Source organism: Periplaneta americana, chromosome 6 (assembly GCF_040183065.1).
Source record: "Periplaneta americana isolate PAMFEO1 chromosome 6, P.americana_PAMFEO1_priV1, whole genome shotgun sequence".
Lineage (NCBI taxonomy): Eukaryota > Metazoa > Arthropoda > Insecta > Blattodea > Blattidae > Periplaneta > Periplaneta americana.
Window position 1 is genome coordinate 39,455,869 of NC_091122.1, and position 23,864 is coordinate 39,479,732.

At 34.5% G+C, this 23,864-nt stretch overlaps 1 protein-coding gene across 17 annotated transcripts in view; it reads left to right on the forward strand.

Annotated features, from left to right (window-relative positions):
- The window catches only part of Rbp (RIM-binding protein), a 409,454-nt gene that overhangs the window by 24,280 nt on the left and 361,310 nt on the right, over positions 1-23,864 (forward strand). For 13 of the 17 annotated variants that reach the window (XM_069827942.1, XM_069827940.1, XM_069827947.1 and 10 more), the window contains exons 1-2: positions 7,782-8,024; positions 8,106-8,170. In XM_069827942.1, coding sequence (XP_069684043.1) covers positions 8,015-8,024; positions 8,106-8,170 — 75 coding nt within the window. In that variant the 5' untranslated portion in view covers positions 7,782-8,014. Of the gene's footprint in view, positions 1-7,781; positions 8,025-8,105; positions 8,171-23,864 lie in introns of those variants that run through there. The other 4 variants (XM_069827943.1, XM_069827949.1, XM_069827958.1 and 1 more) reach the window with 2 other exon arrangements.

Here is a 23,864-nt window from a genome sequence, read left to right on the forward strand (position 1 = left end):
GTGGGTAGGCATTGGATACATACACACACACACACACACACACACACAACTTCAGCTTACATCGTTTACATATTATGTGAGTTTTTGTGTGGAAAAATGAGTCTAATCTCATAAAGTAATGTGTTGCTCTTATCTTTCTTAAGGTATTGTATCATTCAATGAGGTAGCTGCCACAGACATTGCGGTAGTTCATAATGAAGATGCTGGAATTTGAAGTTAAAAGTTTTCGAATACTAATAAATTATTACTATCCCTTATTAATTTATTTCATATTTAAGATTTACACTTGTTTTATGATACGTTAATTATGTATTTACTAATTTATTTCTGAAATATAATATCTTAATAATAATTCATAATACTACACTATTAACGTACTGTAACTTTACAAAAACACTACATTTTGTCCTAATTTCGTTGCATTTTGTCCCATAAAGCAGACGATTTAATACTTCGATCTGTTGATTTCGTGAAAATAGTAGACACCATAATTTTATAAGAAGATATATTAAGAACTAATTAAAACAGTATTTCATTTCCAATTTTTTAATAAGATATAATCCCCATGAAAGCCACAAAACATTTTCACAATATATTTTAAAAACTAATTAAAACATTGCCATATTTCTCGGGTTTTTAATTAAGAAACGAAAAAAAAAACGGAGTTACTAAGACTGCACGCGTTTCTTTCATGCTAAGTATCGCACCGGTCTTCTAACCACTGGAAAGAGATGTACAATAATTGTTGTCACGAATACGTATGTAAAACCATTTCTCATTAGAGATACATTAGGTTTACTGGTTGGAGAAGAACATTAATATTACAGTAATTATCTTAAAAGTATGATTTAGAATATAAAAATATTCTTATGAAGAATTTTATTTTTTCAAGATAATGTAAGGTAAGAAGCAAGTTACCAGTGTGAATCATGCTTGTCTAGCCGAAGTATTCCGATTACCGGTTAGAGAATAACATAAATAATGATAATAATCTTAAAAGTATGGTTTGTAGAATAGAAAAATATTTTTATGAAGAATTTTATCTTGACAAGATGATTAATTTTTTTTATTTTATTGGGTTATTTTACGACGCTTTGTCAACATCTAGGTTATTTAGCGTCTGAATGATATGAAGGTGATAATGCCGGTGAAATGAGTCCGGGGTCCAGCACCGAAAGTTACCCAGCATTTGCTCGTATTCGGTTGAGGGAAAACCCCGGAAAAAACCTCAACCAGGTAACTTGCCCCGACCGGGATTCGAGACAAGATGATTAAGATAAGAAACAAGTTACTAGTGTGAATCATGCTTGTCTACCGAAGTATTCCGATTATCGGTTGGAGAATAACATAAATAATGATAATAATCTTAAAAGTGTGGTTTGTAGAATATAAAAATATTCTTACGAAGAATTTTATCTTGACAAGATGATTAAGATAAGAAACAAGTTACTAGTGTGAATCATGCTTGTCTAGCCGAAGTATTCCGATTATCGGTTGGAGAATAACATAAATAATGATAATAATCTTAAAAGCATGGTTTGTAGAATAGAAAAATATTCTTAGGAAGAATTTAATATTGACAAGGTGATTAAGATAAGAAACAAGTTACTAGTGTGAATCATGCTTGTCTACCGAAGTATTCCGATTAGAAGAGAGAATTTGTTCGATCGATAAGTTTTTCTGTCCTAAGCTGTGAATTGTATGTCGGTCTGGCCAATAGCAATCCCATTAACAAGAAATGTATATAAAGTCTAGACAGGCAGTCAGTAGTAGTAAAATGACCTTGAAGTTAAAGCGACTCTAAATGAAAATTCTAAGATAAAATACAGTATACATAATTATCTCAAAAGGTAACTGATAATCTCAGATTACCGTGTAAGTCTACATGTTATAAAAATGACATAATTTAGACTAGACCTAGAGACTGTTTACGATAGCTTGAATGAATCCATTTCTGCTACCTCCTTTAAGATAGGATACCTTCTTGCTAGTGCTGGTCATTGGCATCCGGGATTTACACATTCAAACCCAGATAAAGGCAAATGGATTTTTAATAGCGACAAAGAATTTCTACTAGGAAAGTAAAACCGAATGATACATGTCGCAAAGGAAATCTATTCCTGAATGAGAGGGCGGCAAGGAAAATTACCTGCCATTTTCTGGTCTAAGTTACCTTCTTGGACAAATATCTGCAAAAATAATTAAGTACAAAAATCCGTACAACAAAGGCATTTTCCTGACATCTTTTTTAAAATGTATAGCCTATCTAAAATCAAATGTATACAGAGTATTTCAGGACTTCTCCGACAAACTCTGGGGATCGATAGATCTCGCATTGAGGACCATTTTTCGTGGGTCAATCCATGTTCTCCTATGCCTCGTTTAGGAACTACGCGACATAAAAAAAATATGCAGGTTTTAGTGACATTAACAAAATATGAAATGAATTATTTTTCAACTAGGTTTGCTAACAAGTTACATGTGTTCAAAGTGTCTACCCTGAACCTGATTACATTCATTACACCGTCGTAGCAATGATTATCGAAGTCTATCGAACATTACTGGCCTGTGTCGAATTTGATCAAAAACAGCGAATATTCGCACAGCCAGTTTCTCTCTGGTGTCACTTCGAGTGGTGTGCACTTCACATGTCTCCAAGAAAAAAAAATAGGGGTGTGAAGTCGGGTTATCGCACTGGCCACGCAACGGGTCCCGCTCCCCGTAGATGTTGTTCAGATGTCCTCGTACAACCAGGTCTAAGTGCGTTGGGATGTTACGTTGGAATCACATGTCCTCGAACATCATGAAGAGTACATCTTTCATGAATAGAGGAAGCATGTTCCAAAGGGCGCTCCATTCAAACGGGGTAGCAAATTGACAGGATATTTGAAGAAATAGATGAATAATTCATTTCATAATTTATTGTAAATGTCACTAGAACCTTTCTTTTTTATGTTGCGTAGCTGCTGAACGAGGCATCGGAGAATATGGGTTGTTTCACCCTGTTTAATATTAAAATATTCTGATACATTTTTTATATCATATGCTTTTTTCATGTTGGTTCAACTTATTTTTTCCGCATATGGCAAATAACAGAGATATAGAATTTCAATTCGTTTGGACATGTTTTAGTAAAAAGCCTCATAGAGGGTTACATTTTTAGCTTCCAATTTACTCTATTTACTCATCTGCTTGTACGATTTTGTCTAACACGTTTCTGAGTTGCAGCATAGCATCAGACATTTCTGTATTCATCGACCCTGCATAAGAAAAACATTTGTTTGCAAAGGGTGTGGTTAACAGTTCGTAAGAAATAGTGGCTTGAGGTCCGTAATCGAAGAGCTTGGTACTCCAGGAAATGCGTACATTAAAGTCCTATAAAATTGAAGATTACAGAAAGACTTCTATTCAAAATACACCGTATAATTTATTTGTATCGTATTTGCATAAGGATATATTAATTCAATAGCGTAAAATTAGTCTACGTTTTGTGGGACGTATATTTGGAACATCACAACGTACACTAAATCTTATTTTATTTACGGAAATTAAAAATCGAAGCTTCCATCGTCTTACTGAAAAAAATTGAAGCAAGCTGAACGATTAATGTACACAATGATGAATGTAGTTATGTAGAAATACTCTCCGATCATATAATCTGTGAGGTCAGTCGAAATGGAGTGGGGAAGAAATAGAACAACGCAACCAGATGGACGTTCATATAATATGTATGAAGAATAAAACACAAGTTTTATAGTCTACTTGAAACAGAAAAAAAGATCAAATAAAAGCAACAAGAGAGACAAAATGAAACGAACTATAAAACTGAGAAAAACGTACTTCAAATAAAACTTTCCTGTACTTAAATTACTTGGATGAACTATCATAGCAGTACTTATCATAAATTACCTAAAAGCTCCGTAAATCAGAATTTGAAAATCTGTAAGACTGTTTACGTGATAAAATTGAATTGGTGAGTCGTGAAAGGAAGTAACTACACTTTACATGATTTTCGGTAAATTGAAAAAAAAAAAAAAGTGTGGGAAGATTATATTTCAAATGTTTACCTTTACTTTATTTTAGACTGGTAAGGAATGGGTTAAAAATTGAATATAAATTATAATTTTATATTTTACTGTAGTTAGAGAAATAAACGCGTGTATTGTAGTTAGTTCCTTTCGATTCTGCATGAAAGTATTAGACAATAAATGACACTTCAGATTATTTTGTTGTTATTTCTGCAAACATAAATTTAAATTGTAACCTCTGAAATAATAACGGGACATACTGCTAAACAGATTAGACATCATTACAGTCACCACAGAAATAAATTAATGTATGTGTTAGCCTTTAGAGGATTAGAAACAATTAGAGCCAAAATCGTGTTGAATGGAAGAATGATAGAACAAATTAATGCTTTTAATTATCTGGGCTACAATATCTCATATGCAAGAAAAGATTTTACAAATAAAATAAACAAATTTAATTATTTCTGTGGGGTAATAAAAAGAACTTTAAAATACACTAGCAAAGAAACAAGATTAAAATGTTATAAAGTTATGGCAGTCCCTATGTTGCTATACGGCTCTGAATTCTGGACTCTTACTAAATCCGAAGAAAAAAGAATCGAGGTGATAGAAATGAGATTTTTGAGGAGTATAGCAGGTTATACTCTCTTAGACAAGAAACGCAATGAAGACATCAGACTAGAACTGAATATATTAAATTTAATTGAAAAACTCACAGAAAAATAGGAATAAATGGAAGCAACACGTTGAAAGAATGACTCAAGACTGTATTCTTAAATTAATATTAGACTACAGACCAACTGGTAAACGAAACATAGGTAGACCCAGGAAAAGATGGCTTCAACAATTTTAAAATGTATATACTTCATGAGACCGGAACGAGCCAAACAAGGCTTAAACCATGTGGCTGATGATGATGATGATGATGATGATGATAGTTACTTTCAATAAATTTTACTTCAGTATTATACAATAATTAGACAGGTTACTTTATTGCTATTTTTGCAAGTATAAAATTAAATGTCAACCTCTGAAATAATAATTTTATTTAGAGTGAAGATAATGAAGCTTTAACTGGGAAATAACTTAAGTCATAATAAATATCCTAGTGACATGATGTTAATTTTCATTGCTCGCAGCATTTACGTGTTTGTTTGAATATACAGTATATCTGAAATAAAATATTATAGTATAACTATAAAAGTATGCTATTCTATTATTCAAAAATTACTAAACGTTTCCATTTCAAAGAAAGAACGTTTTATTCCTTAGGTGGACCTTATTACCCCCGGTTGCCTTAATTATTTTTTATTTCAGTGTAAAACTACTAAAATTTTCTTTTCATTTTTATGTTAAATGTTTTTTTATGTTTCTAGACACGAGTCAGTGTATGTTAACAAAGCGTTTTTTTGTTTCATTTTATAAATCATCTCGGGATTCCCCTCAACTATTAACACGACCCCGGTTTGGGAACCACTGTTAAAAGCTATAGCCTAACATTGAATATTAGATAAACACCAATAGCAGAAATAGATCATTCGAAAATCAGTCTATGTAATAACTAGGGGGCGGATGTTGATGACCTAAAAATCTACTTAAAATGATCATTATAATGCCCTTAAACTAATGGAGAAATGATATAAAATTAAAAGAAAATGATATTTAAATATTATTCACCGTACTCACACTACAACTTCTTAAAAATTAGTCACTTTGTTTCAATGACTGCCCTGCAAATCTCTGAGAGAGGAGGCAACTTCCTGGAATCTGGCTAAGATAAAAGAAAAGCACATGCAACAAAATGAAGGTTTTAAGGGAAAACTATAGATTTTAATGAGAGTTTACAATGTGTTTCAATCAGGGGTGGTCCACGTCAGTGCCTTCATTCTCTGTCTCCTCCTCCTTCCGCGCTTCACTTTTGTTACCAATTCTTTCAGAGGAGGAAGTGTGAATGACAAAACAAATTGTGGGCGCAGAGTGCATTCTTGCAATCTTTGTGCTAAAAATACTGTCTTCTACAGTCGACATCCCTTCCGAACCATGTTGAGGACATAACGCCCTGTCCAGGACATGGTGAAAATTTCTCCCCTTCCAAACAGAAATTCTAAAGACACCCTCATACGGACAAAAGAACAATAGCGGTCAAAGTCCTCACTTAAACTAAGCTGCTGTCAAGCATTTTATATTACTTCCGTTGTGTGAAGTGAAGCCTTCAGTGGAATGAGGGATGGACTTTAGAGTCTGTTTCGAAACTATAAAACTCGAACTTCACTGTTATTCACTTATTCAGTAGGTAATTACTACTGACCTATTTGGTTAGAAAATGATTTAACAGACCTATCGGTAAAGAAAAAAGTAAAATGCATTCTAAATTATCTAAAAGTTCTTCAAAGTATTAAAAATGACCAAAAAATCCCGAAAAAATATAAAAATGACTTATTAGTTCAAAAACGTCAAAAAATGCAAAAACGCAATATAAGAAATTAGTTTTTTTAAGTTGATATTAACATAGATATATTAATAGATAGGTAGATAGATAGGTAGGTAGATAGGTAGGTAGGTAGATAGATAGATAGATAGATAGATAGATAGATAGATAGATAGATAGATAGACAGACAGACAGACAGACAGACAGACAGACAGACAGACAGACAGACAGACAGACAGACAGATAGATAGATAGATAGCAGTGGCGTAGCGTCAATGTAAGCTAAAAAGCTTAGCTTCACCAGTTAATAATAATTTCATAATAAACCTGCAGTTTATGGAGAAAATTATTTATTACTTTTAATAGAATTTATATTTACGCGTTAAATATTGTGATGCGGCAACTCAGGATGATTTGTGATGCAGCAGTAAACAAGAAGCCTGCACACACCAGCTTCCAAGCAGACTGGTTTCTTCTGTGTAATCCACCCCGCAGATTTTCCATCCCTTTCTATCTAAGCTACCCTAGTCGCAAGGCTCGCAAAGAAGCTAGCTTTAACATTTAAAATAAGTAGTTTCCGAGTTATCCCATTTCGTCAGTTGTGTTCAGTTGAAGTGTTAGTGTGCATTGTGGCTGATATAATAAATAATGAGCGAAATATCAGTTCCTGACACTAATTTACTTGATTTTTTTAGGACAATTGTATTATCAAAACTGACTTACGAACAAAAGTGTGATTTAAAAAACAAATGACCGACTCCCTTGCTGTCAATGAAGGACACAACCAAAAGACAGACGCATACTTACGTAATGATACTAATATTGTGATTTCTCTAAGTATGACAGGGAGTGAGCTAATGTTATACGTATACGTGTCTATTTGTTAAGAGATATGTGTAAACCGTGAAATCATATTTTACTACGTATCCTTTGAGGTCATGCCTTATTGGTGTTACTTACGATGTTCCAACCAATCTTCGACTGCTGACTTGAAATTGACTACTATTTATTTTAAGACTGTATTTTTGTAATACGCTTTCTCATATTGCATGAAAGACAACTTGAGTTAGCTTCCCCTGCTCAAAATTTCATGCTACGCCACTGATAGATAGATAGATGAATTTAATGTCATTCAGTAATTTACAGCCATAGACAACGTCAGATTAGAAATATATTATATATATAATAGGCATCGTCCTAATGTGAAAAACAAGATGTCTTTTCATCAACATCCGCCTCCTGGTAATAACTGAATTTTCTGCCTACCACTTCCCTATTTAAGTCTTTCGCTTATACAATATAACGTAGAGCGCGCTGTTGTAGGTAGGATAGACTCTTTAGGGCAGGCCTGGGAAACAGCCGCTCTCAGAGCGCTTAGCTTCTTCCGCTACAGTTGCTGGAGCACGGGTATTCATATACCGACTGCTCTGTTTACTATACGAGTTTGCCAGGCCTGCTTTAGGGAGTAATTGTGCTTGTATTCGCCCTTTATTGAAGTGTTCCTTCACCCCGAAATATTGTCTGAGGTTGTAACGAGTTGTTGCTCAAACTTTGTGCATGAAAAGGGGTAGGTATAGGGATGCTGGCCTACCACGCAATCTCGCGTGTTTGCCTCTATTATATTTTGGCATTATGCCTCTGTTTTCAGCGAGATGCCGAAGGAGACGTGATCTTTCGAGCACAGCAGGCGTGGCGTCACAAGGCTCCGACCTGGTAAGTACCGCAACTTGCTAATCTGATGGAGATTTCCTGTAGCTAACGATTCTCTTACGTCCACTTTCGCCAGATTTATATGCACATCCTCACCGAGAAAGGAAATAGGGCTGTTGATTCTAGACGATGTTCTTTTGTTTCCATTGGACTAACTAGACAAATGAAGGCATTTTTATTGAGTATGTATAGAATTAACCTGCTTTAAACTTGATATGTTGACTAAATTATATTTATATTTTCATGAAACAATTAAGTACAGATACCGGTAAAATATTCTACCCATTTTGACATTATTAACTACGGTAATGTGCATATTTTGAGCAAATATTGAACAATACTTAAAATAATTCCTTTAATTTTATTTCCGACGAATAATAATTATTTTATAATTTTTGTTAAACAGCACAACTTGTCTTTCAGTATTCTGTTAGAATCTTACCATACCCAGATGGAAGCTTATACCAGAGATGTTTTATAACATGTTTACTTTGTGTATGTACTGTAGTTATTGAGTGAGATACTTTTATGAAAAGAATCTTGAACGTATTGCCGTAATAACACATTATGTATATTATAAATAAGTCATATAGAAGTTCAGAATAAAATTCTGTCACTGGTACTGGAGCTTCAGTTTTAAGGGCTTTTATTATGTTATGTCGAATTTCACGGTTTTTCTGTGATTAAGGGTTAGCTTTAATAGGTACGAGTAGGTAACACACATTGTTAAGTCTATTTCTTATGCGAGAATATTTGCAAAAATCAAGAGTAACAGTTCATATGGAAATCTTCAGTCATTGACTGAGTACTAAGAAAATCTGTGATTTTATAAGAGAAAATTATGATGAATCAATTATGTTTTGTCATTACCGTAAATGTGATTCATGACTTCTTTCTTAAAGTACAAAGATTTGAATGTTACATCCTACGTAAAGAAAATCTGTGATTTTATAAGAGTAAACTATAAGAAATTAATATTTTCCCATTACCTGAAATGTGATTCAAGACTGAATGGTGTCTTTCATCAAGTACAAAGATCTGAATATTACATCCTAATTAACGATTAAATAATCAAGGAAACAAAAGTGTCGTGAATTCCTTTGAATTTGTGACACTGTATAGAGTCTGACGAGTTAGAAACACTGATATCATAAATAACTTTGATAAAAGTTGTCTTCGTTACTGTTATACATTAAGAATATAGTTTTGTGGTGATCTTACCTCTATTTCGGTTCTTATTTTGTTACGATTTCAGTGACTAATGAAAATACGAAAGTTTGGTTTAATATTCCGTGAAAATATCATTTAGGATACGAAAGACTGCTAGATGGGGCCGAAACAGGTCTACACAGGCCTAATTCGTGACGGATGATGATGATGATGATTTGATATAAAGTACTATTCTTTTAAGGTATTACATTTTGTATAGAGAGACGAGGGCGAAGTTCTGAAATCCTGCTGTCGAGTATTTTCTTTCCGTGAGATACGTGTCTGGAAGTCACTACTCCGCCACATAATCCCTACTGCACGTGTGACATTTGTCACCCCGAAACAAGAGTTGTGATCCTTCCTGAAGTCGCTTCCCGTGTGTCAGGGTCTCATGTTCGGTTGCTGTGACTTCAGACAGAATTCCGATTCAGACAGAATGAACGGGGGCTCTGTAAATAGGGATTTGATGGAAAACGGAACTAATAAAACAACGTCAGTTTTGAGATTTACGTTTTTGAATACACGGATCAGCACACTGTAAATGGACTTAATTTTGTACTTCTATTGCAGACTTAAGTTAGTTGAAAAATATTACTTAATTTTCTAGACATCAGAAAACGTACGTAATCCATTATTAGGATAGTTTGAAACGTATTCTGAACTGCAATTCGGGGATGAAGACACTGCATTTTATAAAGAATGTTGTGTTAAAGAAATGCTGTAAATCTGTGAATGCAGACCGAAGATTTCAGATTTATGAAAGAATTCGTAGATAATTTTGGAAGCCGAAATGATAGGACTACAGTGTTTTTAGTGAAAATAAATTAAATGAACCATATGATATATCTAACTGTATGTTACACTGATTGATCCGTCATTACATTTAAAAGCTTCGTTTACTTGTTCCTGGAACTGAGTCGCATATGTTTTCTTGTCGAAATAATGGTCAAAACATGTTACAGGACTAACTGGATACTTAATTAAGAACTATTAATAATTATAATTTATACTAGTGGCTTGTGCAGAAATGCTGCAAACTAAGTTCATTAGACGTTCAAATAAACATTTTTCAGATTTATTTTCAATGAAGAATACCAGACATTCTGAAAGTTATTTGCTTCCACAATAATGAAACATACTCTCTCTGGATGATTTTTTATTCCAAATACTTTTTCTTGAACCTATCCACCTTCAGTTTTCGAGTTTGAACGCGAAAACGCAAGTAACAATGTCAGGATGATCAGCGGGTTTTTCATATGTGAGTAAAGCAATAGCGATTTCAGGTCATTGTGGATTGTAGGTGAAAGTTAAAAAAATGTCAGGTTTGCTATGCTTTCGAGCATTAGACATAGCATCTTCGTATAGCTGCTGCATGTAGAGCTTGAAATGTAGAGGGTAAAATAATTTTATCCTGCTAAGAGATCTTGCTGAAATAATTGGGAGACTACATAATTTTGTAGGCTTCTTATTTTATTAGTAAGTAATACCTTTTGGTCTTTCCTTAGAAATTGTAATTTTTACGTTCTCTTGAGTCAATACTGAAGAGAATAACGCATATAAATATGTATCACCATTAAGTAGGTATATGAAAAAACCCAACCCCACTTGATTAGTAACAATAAAAATATTTTATTTTTAATAACAATATTATTATCTTACGTAAGTTTTGTAGTTATACTATATAGCCGCCACTCACTAAATTATAGAAATGAAGATCTAATTTAAGATATTCTCTACATCTACTTTCTTAACTCCAAAACGTTTCACTTTCATATCATCAATATAGCAGTAACATGTAGGTCCTATAATAAATGAAAAATAGTCACATCATGGCAGTAACTATAATAATATTTCGTTTCTAATGGTAATAATGTCATCAAATCACCTCAAGTTTTGTAGATTTTAATATCCAATACACAGCTGTACTCAGAAAATTACACAACGCAGAATCAGATGTTATGTTAAAGAAATGGTGTAAAACTGTGAATGCAGACCGAACATTTCAGATTTATGAAAGAATTCATAGATAATTTTGGAAGCCGAAGTGATAGGACTACAATGTTTTTAGTGAAAATAAATTAAATGAACCATATGATATATCTAACTGTATGTTACACTGATTGAGCCGTCATTACATTTAAAAGCTTCGTTTGTGTGTTCCTGAAACGGAATCGCTATGTTTCCTTGTCGAGAAAATGGTCAAATATGTTATCCCGACTAGCTGATGACTTGATTAAGAACTGTTAATAATTAGAATTTATATTATTAACCCTTCCTGACCTGAATTTGTTTTCATGGACAGCATGGAGAAAAAAATAGAACAGTCCTCTTCCTAGTAACAACTGGCCAAGGAACTGGCGAGTGCTGCACTCTAGCGGTAGAGAACGAAACTACTTCTGAGGATACCAAATGGAATCATCAGGCAAATCAAATGAGTCAGAGATTACAGAAATGTTAGTGATTCCGAACGGACTCATTCGAGCGGAAAGAGTTAACTATAATCCAATGATGATGAGATATTTACGGGAAGATATATATTAAGGTTTAGTGTTATTTTTAATATTAAATATTTATTTGAATAATTTTAATTATAAATTATTTTTAGAATAATTTTTAAATAAAGTATCAGGTCAGGATATTTTTGCCTTACAACGGAGCTCAAAGTTAGCTCCTCCATAATGTAGTACACATGCTTGAAAATGAGACCACAATGCTGTTTTTTCGGACCACACGGCATTCATTTTACGTACAGTCCCGTAGATGTTCTGTATCGTTTAGTAATGTTTAATACACTATGGCTTTCAAGTGACCTAGATTAAAGTCTGGTGAATGAAGTCCGGTGATCTCGATGGCCATGAGGATGTGCCACCGCTTTTTCAATGTTGGCGACACACTTATTGGCCCACAAGCTAACTCGGCGGACTCTTTAGAATAATTGCTAGAAAACAAATTGTAAAATGATAAACCGAACTGTTGTGTAAAACGTGTGATGAGAAGGTATGTGACTTTTTTTTTTTCTTCTGCGAATATAAGGATTTACGAACTATTCAAAACGTTGACATGAATCTTTTTTCAGTTCCTTGCAGTGCTGTGAGGAACACTGACTTCCGTATGTGCTATTTCTGGGGCTTACCTGTGATTTATGGCTACTACATAGAGTGCCAAAGCTGCATGCTGTATATTAAGTACGATATATAAAGAAGGTCATGTAGTGTTCCTGATGTTGTTTATTTTTATAGCGTTACTCCAGAATGCAAGATTGAGTGTTGTTTCACGTTCCCAAACCGTTATTCTAGATAGTATTTTCCAACGTGATTCGTAAAAATAGAGAAGTGTTACTTCACTAACGAAAAGGGTGTGTATAATAAAAACGGTAGAAGCTAAATAGGCTGTCATGTGACAATCTTAGTCATTTTCAAATGCGTACGTGCATGTGGCGCCTATAGAAGAGAATCAACTTACGTTCATGTCGTGATGTTTGTCTGGCCTTCCGCGGCAAATAACTCTGCTCCTACCGAGTGGAATGTTACCAGACTAATTTTACGACGATAAAGACATTTTTATTAACCTAATACAAACCTGGTTGAAACTGATAAATTATTTCAACTCTTAAAATTAATTGATGTCATCATTGTCAAGTCAAATGGTTAAACCGTGTTATTCATTTTATCCACAAACCTTTATTTCAAATTTCCACCCACTTCAAATGTTTAACTTTTTTATTTTAAAGGACATGTTACTCAGTTCAATACAGAATCGTGTGGATTTATATAATGATGCAAAATAAGCCAGTTAGTTTGAAAAAACAAGCACCTGAAAGATTTAAAAAAATTTTCTACTATATTGAAACAAAATTAGCCTATAGTAACTTTCATATGCAGTAGTTGACCGAAACTGCAATAATATTTACGTAAAGATTAATTTCTGGTCCTACACCGGAGCGAATTTTTCTCCTCCAAAAACTATTGTTACCATAACAGATAAATTCTGGACCAGGGGCCTGTTTCACAATGTTTACAAGCTTTGTAATTTGTAAACTTTGCTTGTAGATTGTAAACTTCTGTTTCACAATCTTTGTTTGTAATTTATTTTAGTAGGTTATTTTACGACGCTTTATCAACAGCTCAGGTTATTTAGTGTCTGAATGAGATGAAAGTGATAATGCCGGTGAAATGAGTCCGGGGTCCAACACCGAAAGTTACCCAGCATTTGCTCATATTGGGTTGAGGGAAAACCCCGGAAAAACCTCAACCAGGTAACTTGCCCCGACCGGGAATCGAACCCGGGCCACCTGGTTTCGCGGCTAGGCATGCTAACCGTTACTCCACAGGTGTGGACTCTTTGTTTGTAATGTTGAACTTTACAAAGGAAATAAAATCTTTACAAATTAAATTTTGCTCACTTTACAAGCATTCTGTTTCACAATGAAGGGTAATTTTACAAACGTGTAAACTTTACTTGTAAAGTTAGCACATTTTTCTACAATAGCTCTGAGATGTGTAAAGTTTGATATTGCAACAAATTCTGAATAAATACAATAAAGATATATTTATTAAATTAATTTTTGAGTAACTGGGTAATATTAAGAATTAAACTAGAGCAGTTTTGATGTTATTAAGTAGTTCTAATGACTCAGACGAAGATATTGAATTTAGGCCTAATCAAACAAAGACGTATACGTAAAATTTTCCGGCAAAGAATTAATAATACGTTCGTATCATTGTATGAATTTAATGAAAGGTTTCGAATGAGTCCCGCGCTATACTTCAGAATATCGCATGAGTATTTATATACGAAGACTGTATTTAATAAATAATCGCACTTAAAAAAGAAGTTCCCTGCACCAAAAATAAATTAATTCAATAATACAATAACGACACTGAAGTCGTTTCGAGTCCCGTTTCGCTGGAATCTCTCCTCCAAGATATGGGACATCACATCCAACATGGAAAAGTGGTGCCCTAGCCTCAAAGCGAGAACTGTATTGTTTTGCATTGGTTTAATATACTAGCTGTCAGTTCCGTGCGTTGGTAGATAAGCACGTAATTTCTAAGTTATGTGTGCAAAAGTGCCCATAGGGTAATTGATGTTGTTAAAAGAGTTAAATTCGAGACAGGTTTTTGATCATCATCATCTTCACTACACAGAGTAGGCAATATTGCCTGTTCCGGCTTCACAGTTTTTGATAATAAATACAATAAATAAATACTTATTAAATTGATTTTTGAGTACGTGGATAATATTAAGAATTAAACTAAAGCAGTTTTGATGTTATTAAGGAGTTCTAATGACTCAGACGAAGATATTGAATTTAGGCCTAATCAAACGAAGACGTATACGTAAAATTCTCCGGGCAAGAATTAATAACACGTTCGTATCATTGTATAAATTTAATGAAAGGTTTCGAATGAGTCCCGCGCTATACTTCAGAATACCGCGTAAGTATTTATATACGAAGATTGTATTTAATAAATACTCGAACTTAATAAAGAAGTTCCCTGCATCAAAAATAAATAATTCAATAATGCAATAGCGACACTACTTACGCGGTATTCTGAAGTCGTTTCGAGTCCCGTTTCGCTGGAATCTCTCCTACCTACAAGATATGGGACATCATATCCAACATCCAAAAGAGAAAAGTGATGCCCTAACCTCAAAGCGAGAACTGTATTGTTTTCCATTGGATGCATACTAGCTGTCAGTTCCGTGGATTAGCAGATAAGCACGGAATTTCTAAGATATCAGTGTGCAAAAGTGCCCACAGGGTAGTTGATGTTGTTAAAAGAGTTAAATTCGGGGCAGGTTTTTGATCACCAAAATGTTATTTACTATAGCACAGAATTTTTATGCTGCTGATGGGATCACTAATGTTTGAGAGGTTAGGAATGCAACATTAATAAATACTAATGGATCAACACAAACAATTAACCTGATTTTGTGTTTAGACATCGTAATTATTTTATCAATTGCATATTTGTACGTGGGCCAAATCTGTTATTTACTTATTTAACTGAATTTTATGCTAACTTTGGTCATTTAAGTAATATAATTATTGGTATACTCGACCAATCACATAACATGAAACTCCATTGTCGCCAATATATAAAAATCTAAATACTTTTAATTTTTTTAACAATACTTTATATTTTCTGTTGGTGAAATATGAATCAGCAAGCTTAGAATAATCTATTTTAGTACAAAATATAAACATATGTATCGACAGTAGTAAAAATACAGCGATTTTAGCTCTGCTCCTTAGCGATTTTAGTAAACTTTCGTTGGCGATATTGTGTAACCAATAATGCGTATTTGTAAATTTCTTTAGCTGATTTTGTAAAGTTCGTCAGACTTTACAAACTAATAAAATAGCATTGCGAAACACAATGTAAAGCATTTGTAATCTTTTACTTGTTATTTGTAAATTGCTAATTTGTAATTTGTAAGGATTGTGAAACGGGCCCCAGAAATTAATCTTTACGTATATTCGTCTTACAGTGCATAATACTGTGGAATCTCGGCCATCAAAATCACTCATTTGAGTTCACTCCTTGTATAATGGTAGTTGATTTAATATAATGTCAATGGATTGAACTTCGGCGTAGCTCAATGGTTAGAGCACTTGGTACGAAAACCAAGGACCGGGTTCGATCCCCGGCGCCGGAGGGAATTTTTCTCTACTAATAGTAACTATTGCAATAATATTGTCGTACGAAATGTAACATTTTGTCAAGTAGTGTCAATTTTAAACCGATAAAGCTCTGAGATTATATTATGCATATACAGGGTGTTTCCAAGGTGGTGCTACAAACTTTCAGGGATGATAGGGAAGGGCACATGTATCAATTTGAGATAAGGAACCCTATTCCGGAAATGACTGAGTCGAAAGTTATAAGCAAAAATAGTTGTGTGGAAATGGAATTTATTGTAATTTGGCACCATGTGCCCTCTTTGCCTTAACTTTTGGAACAGTCGTGGAAAGATGGTATGGGCTGGATATCTCCTACGTGGGTACTTCCGATACAATCTGTGAGCTTGTCTACTGTTCGCATTGGCTTATCCGTATTCGAAAATCAGGTCTGCTTATTCCGCTCTCGTGTACTCCTCCATTTTACTAGGACTGATCGATTGTACAAGTTGCAGTGTCTTTTCTATCTTTTTGATCCGGAGCATGGGTTCGATTCCCGATTGAGCTGTTTACCTGCTTGGTTTTTTCCGAGATTTTCCCTTACATTAAAGCGATAGTTAGGAAAACACATGGCGAATCCTCTTTATCATCTTACCAAATACAATTTCGCTACTACCAATTCCATCGACGCGAAATAATCTAGCAGTTGATATAGCGCCGTTAAATACCGACTTAATTTATCTTATCAGTTAATGTTTCGCAGAACTAGTTCCTTCTGTCAAAATCGTCTTTATTTTATTGTTGCAAAAGTTGAATTTTTGTTGTAGAAGATTTCCATGCTGATGCACGTTTGCTATTGTATTCTAGTATCATACATCTACAGTTAAAATTGTATTAAAAGTAAGTTTCAACGGATCCCGAACAAATACAGACTTCTGTAAAATATTAATCTCCACTGTTTATTTGTTACGTCAAGTAGAACTGAAAATCCAGAACAGTAATTTATAAAATGATTTTCTTCAGAGGAAATACATAAATAATAAACAGTACTTAAACAATTTACGAATTTTTATTTAAGTTCTGATTATTTTCAAATGTGTAGGATTATTCAATAATTGTAAATTTTAGCGTAGAAGTCAGTTGTAAATATGGATTCATAAATATCTCTTATGAGCTAATTCATCCACAAAAGATTTATCCAGACAATCCAATCCGTTGTGATTTTTTCTATTGTATTTAGTTCGGTTACTTTTCTTGTGATAATACTTGCATAATTATTAATTAAGAACTAAGTTTAAAGGAATGCATCGATTGTTCGCTTGGCTAGCTGATATTTAGAAAACTTGCTCTTCGAAGGAAAAGCTTGCCCCCGCACTTTCCTTCATACGGATTTCTCAAGCGTTGACCCCAGAACAGTTCTCTTCACTGAAGCCGACGAAGGGTCGATTCGCACTGCGTAAGTCTACAGACTGCGTACACCAGGGTTGTCCAAGATACTGATACGCGTTGTTTTTCATGTACAATATTTCTTCATCGTCTTATCCTTATTTCGCCTCATCTTCACTTTGTTGTTATTATTATTATTTGTTTATCTGTTTGGTCATTTTGTTTATGTCTTTGCTACTTCCTTTCTTGTTTGTTCTACTTTGTTCCTTTCTCGACGTCTTTGTTTCTTTGCTGCTTTATGTGTGTTTTGTTCGTTATTTCCTTCCATAAAAATTTAGTTCCTTTCTTACTTCATCCTTTATTTTATTCCTTGTTTCTTCCTTTACCTAGTTCTTCGCTTCTATTATTTCTCTCTTTATTTTATTCCTTACATCTTATTTCTTTTCTCACTCCTTTTGTTCCTTTTTTGTTTTTGTTTACTTCTCTACTGTAACCTTTTATATATTTGTCTTCCCCTCTAATTTTTCCATTTCTTCTGTTATTTCTTCCTTTGCTTAGTTTTGCTTCTATGCTTTTTTGTTTCTTTGCTTCTTCCTTTGTTTGTCTCTGTTTATTTGTTTGATTCTTTGCTTCTTTGTTTGTTTCTTTGATTCTGTTTTTGTTACTTCCTTTGTTTTCTATTCTACTTCCTTTGTTTGGTTTTTTGCTTCTATCTTTGTTTGCGTCTTTCCTTCTTCATTTTGTTTGCGCCTTTGCTTCTTTCTTGGTTTGATTCTTTGCTTCTTCCTTGCTTTGTTTGCTTTTTCCTTCTGCCTTGGTTTATTTCTTCCTTAGTTTCTTTCTTTGCTTCTCCTTTTGTTTGTTTCTTTGCTTCTTCCTTGGATTGTGTCTTTGCTTTTTCCTTGGTTTGTGTTTCTTTGCTTCTTTTTAATTTTATTTCTTTGTTTTTTCCCTTGGTTTGCTTCTTTGCTTCTTCCTTGGTTTGCTTGTTTGCTTCTTCCTTGATTTGCTTCTTTGCTTCTTCCTTGGTTTGCTTCTTTGCTTCTTCCTTCGTATTCCTTCACTTCTTCCTTTATATCTGTGCTTTTTCATTTATTTCTTTGCGTGTTTCTTTGTTCCCTTTGTCTATTTCATCTGTGATTACTTTTTGCTCCCTTCTTGACCCTCCTTTCTTTCTTCCTATGTTTCTTTCTCTGATTTTGTTTACATTTTTTGTTCCTTTTCTTTGCTTTTTCCTTCGTTTCTCCTTGTGTTTTTTCTTTTCTTCTCTCATTGTTTCTTTCTTTGCTTCTTTGGTTGTTTCTTTCTGTACTTCTGCCTTTGTATTTTCCTATGTTTCTTTCCTTGCTTCTTCCTTTGTCCCTTTATTTGCTTTTTTGTTCTTTTGACTTTTTTCTTTGTTTCTTTTTTGCTTCTTTCACGATTATTTTTTTGCTTTTTTGACTTGAATACACCTTTATCCGAAGTATAATTGATGAGAAAATCGATCGTTTTTAGCGTAACACAAAGTTCAAGAAATTTTCGCTAGATACTGTTCATGCCAAAGCGTACGTAGCATATCTAGTTTATATACCTAAGTCCTCCTGAATCCTGAGACATTTTGTTGTTTTATTTTTAAGTTCAATATAATTCTACACTTAAAAAAAAAAGTCACTGACATGAGGAAAAATGCTTAAAAAATTCTAATTGTAGAACGTGTTAGAACTATAAGGAAAACAACGTTCATAGATGAAGATTTGGGCCTGTGATTTCATACGTACAAGTCTAGACTCCGTCTAGACCCACCAATCTACTATTTCGAATTTAAGCCACCGTTGTAGCTTAAGCGGTAGTACGTTTGCCTGGGGATACAGTGTTGCGCTCGACGGCGTGCTTTCGATTCCCACTTGGACGGATTACCTCGGTTTTTCGAGGTTTTCCCCAACTGTAAGGCGAATGCCAGGTAATCTTATGGGACTCCTCGTTTTCATCTCGCTTTCACCAATTCCATCGACGCTAAATAACCCAGAAATCTTTAAATAACCGGCTGAAAATGTATTATTTAGCAAGGCCTAAAGCTGCAACTGATGCTGAATCAAGGAATCTTACGACAGCGCCGTCTAAAAACATATTTAATTGGTACGTAATCATTATATTTTTGAGGCTACAAAAATTTCTTACATATGGAAGCCAGAAAACGAAAGTTTTTCCTACTTTTCTCCACAATAAATTATTTCATTCATGCATGTCTGTTGAATGGTAGTTCCAGAAAATAATTTATAAATGGGTATGTCATTGTATCATGATAATAGAACTGAATTTGTTGCGAAACACGTAAAGTGCATGACGAAGTATGTGTCAGACACTGTTTTCTTTTTAACGAGACGAGGTTGAATACAATTTTCACCTTGCCCCTTCCCTACTTTAGACGGTAACCGGAGGCAACGCTGACCAAAGCAGTGCCCCCTCGAGTGTCATTAAACGTAAATCAGGGTGAGATCCACTCCTCTGCAAGGTCTTGTGTAATTGCCCTGTTTTTAGTGGGTTACGGTTTCCTCCAGGGCACATATTTCTAAGTAGGCCTACATACAGAAGCTAAACAAATGGACCGACCGTGAGCAAAACTGCACACGGCTTATGTCTATCCGTGTGGGTGTTATTTTCTTAGTTCCGCCGAAGGTCAGGATGAATTACCTAATTACACAGCGTTTAAGTAGGTAAGTTGTGTGAGCACGTCAATTGCATAATAGTCTGCTGTGTGTATGTATATCGGCACGGTGACTAGAGCTATTACGTATTGCATTCAGTGTAACGCCCCACAACACGTTCTACATTATGAATTCAAGGCTTACGTATTAACAGACTTGTATGAGTTTTTCTTCGGTGTCGTTAAATGTATTTTTATATTAGTTCATAAAATCCCAAGTCGGGCAAAGGCCTCTTGCTTAGAAAGATGACTAACAAAAGGGGCACTCCGGATAGCCATTCCAGGAGAGTAAGCATACAACAGTGATGTCAAAGCAAGCGCATTTTTCTGACCTTGACGTCGTGCGCGGGCATCAAGCGCTAAGTTTGGAAAGAGGAAGGGTTGTGTATATGAATAAGCAACCTGTTGGATTAAGAAAAGAGTGGTGCACAAACTTCAAACGGAACGTGAAATTTTATGTCGTTATTTTTATATGGCTTCTTTATGTTTAATATGATCTATATTGTCTGTAAAACAAAAGTACTAACACTGATTTCTTAATATTGCACTTGTGTTTTAAATCTTAATAACATAATAGAGAGTTAAGAAGGAATATTCACTTAAATTCCATAGTAGTATAATATTATACTGTATTAAGTGGATGAAACACATCATTCATAAAGAAAGTGATATTCCAAAGAAAGAGATTGAGTATGACATGATAAGTTGGATTTTATATTGATGGTATCTTTAGCCTTACAAAAGTAATCAATAAACTAATCAAAACAATATTACAGTACAAAGCAAAGTTACCTAGGTACTGTATCTGTTTTATGTGTAACTAATATTACATAACAAAACTCTTATCGCATTATGCTTTTAAGGTGATATTGGTGAGCAACTTCCTATCATCAGAATATTAAATTATTTTCTCGAAATCTGCTGAAGCTATAGAGCTGACATTTTTACAACACATGGGCACGTATCTTTTGCTTATGATGTAACAGTAGTTGCTTTGTTAATTCATTTCCTTACAAACAATTTCCATGCGAATATTTTCAAAATTTTCAATACACTATCTTCAGTAATACGTATTTACGTATATTAGATTTACGAAAACATTCTGTAAGGCTACTAAATAAATAGGCCTATATCTGAAAATTTCACTTTTCTATAAAAGAAGTTGAGAAAATATTTCTTTTGAATAAAAAGTGAAACGTGAAAAATGATCATTAAAATTAAAACTTATATTCTTATAATGCACTTATACTTCTCAGACAAATCTAAAAATTAACATGGATAGAGTTTTAATAAGTTTTCTTCCCTTTATCTATTGAATCAGTGCTGGCCATCCCTGAATATAGCTCGACCAAGTGGCATATACTACCACTTTCGTCTGTCTCTTTCCTTTCCGCTGTAAAGCGCTCAGGCTCTCCTGAGCTCTAAAGCGCGCGCTTGCTCCAATGGGCATCAATTGACATCACTGTATTATTGTGATGTACCGAAGTACGTATGATATTTACGTGCAGGAATTATACATTACCATATGAAGGATGGGTGGAGTGGAGAAAAATTCTCTCCGGCACCGAGACTCGAACCGGGGTTTTCAGCTCTACGTGCTGACGCTTTATCTACTAAGCCGCACCGCTTCACCCATCTTTCATCATATGGTAATGCAGAATTCCTGCACGGAAATATCATACGTACTTCGGTACAGTACGATTACTTAGTCCTGACAGTCGCCGGAGATATGCGCGTGGGACAGGCGAGTCCATTTAGTTACGCCAAGGGTGTTTGGTTTATTCACTCGCTTGCCTTTACCGACTGCTCGCCCTTATCTCTACTCCGGAACTCTCCCCACTCCTCCGATTACATCCCCTCTTTTGCATCGCTGAGCTGTAGGGACTAAATAATCGGTCTGTACATCACAATAATATGATATGCGTAAATAATCACTTAGGGTGCTATGCATAGATATTTCGCTAGCCCGCGCTACGAGCGTACTAAACTAGCTCCGACTATCGACTGATTACTTGTACAGGATTCATAACATATCATTATGAATACGAAAAACGTTAGTTCGCTGATCATCCACCGAAAGCCCGCTCTAAGAATTTTTTTTATTTTATTGGGTTATTTTACGACGCTGTATCAACATCTAGGTTATTTATCGTCTGAATGATATGAAGGTGATAATGCCGGTGAAATGAGTCCGGGGTCCAGCACCGAAAGTTACCCAGCATTTGCTCGTATTGGGTTGAGGGAAAACCCCGGAAAAAACCTCAACCAGGTAACTTGCCCTGACCGGGATTCGAACCCGGGCCATCTGGTTTCACAGCCAAACGCGCTGACCGTTACTCCACAGGTGTGGACCCGCTCTAAGAATGTCTATGAATATGGCCGTTAGTGATTTAAGACGGCGCCCATTCTGTCGGATCCCGGTCACTTAGTCACTCGTAATGAGTGCACCTCTGCACATAATGTGTTGAACATTGTGCCACTGTCACACATCTGTGACACAGTGCATGAGGGTTGCCACTAAAGGGAAACTAAGAGGTGGAACTTCTACTGAGAGGATTCAATCCGGCATCGGAACTGGAATCCGGTGTGACTTAGTGGATAAAGCGTCAGCACGTAGAGCTGAAAACCCGGTTTCGAGTCCCTGTGCCGGAAAGAATTTTTCTCCGCTCCACCCATCTTTCACCATAAAAGCTTATCTTGTTTAATTCATGTTGTTTGTCTTTCTGTGAACACTTTCACAATAGGCGTTTTTTTTAATTCTTAATCCTTGGTTGGTGAAGTTCTTTAACTCATCTGCCCATTGCGCTTTTTCTCTCTATACGTTCGTCTTACAGGTCCTCGGGTCATATGCGGTTGTCCTGTAGACCCATCCTGCGTATTTCCTCTTCAGGCTTTTGGCTGTGTCAGCTACAGATTCTTTTTCTTATGGCATCATTGCTCATTCCATCCTTTAGCGTTACGTTCATGATTTTGTGTCCTATTTTCCTCTGCTATCTTCTCAGCATGTCTTGTTATTACTCTTTAAGAGACTATCTATCTATCTATCTATCTATCTATCTATCTATCTATCTATCTATCTATCTATCTATCTATCTATCTATCTATCTATCTATCTATCTATCTATCTATCTATCTATCTATCTATCTATCTATCTATCTATCTATCTATCTATCTATCTATCTATCTATCTATCTATCTATCTATCTATCTATCTATCTATCTATCTATCTATCTATCTATCTATCTATCTATCTATCTATCTATCTATCTATCTATCTATCTATCTATCTATCTATCTATCTATCTATCTATCTATCTATCTATCTATCTATCTATCTATCTATCTATCTATCTATCTATCTATCTATCTATCTATCTATCTATCTATCTATCTATCTATCTATCTATCTATCTATCTATCTATCTATCTATCTATCTATCTATCTATCTATCTATCTATCTATCTATCTATCTATCTATCTATCTATCTATCTATCTATCTATCTATCTATCTATCTATCTATCTATCTATCTATCTATCTATCTATCTATCTATCTATCTATCTATCTATCTATCTATCTATCTATCTATCTATCTATCTATCTATCTATCTATCTATCTATCTATCTATCTATCTATCTATCTATCTATCTATCTATCTATCTATCTATCTATCTATCTATCTATCTATCTATCTATCTATCTATCTATCTATCTATCTATCTATCTATCTATCTATCTATCTATCTATCTATCTATCTATCTATCTATCTATCTATCTATCTATCT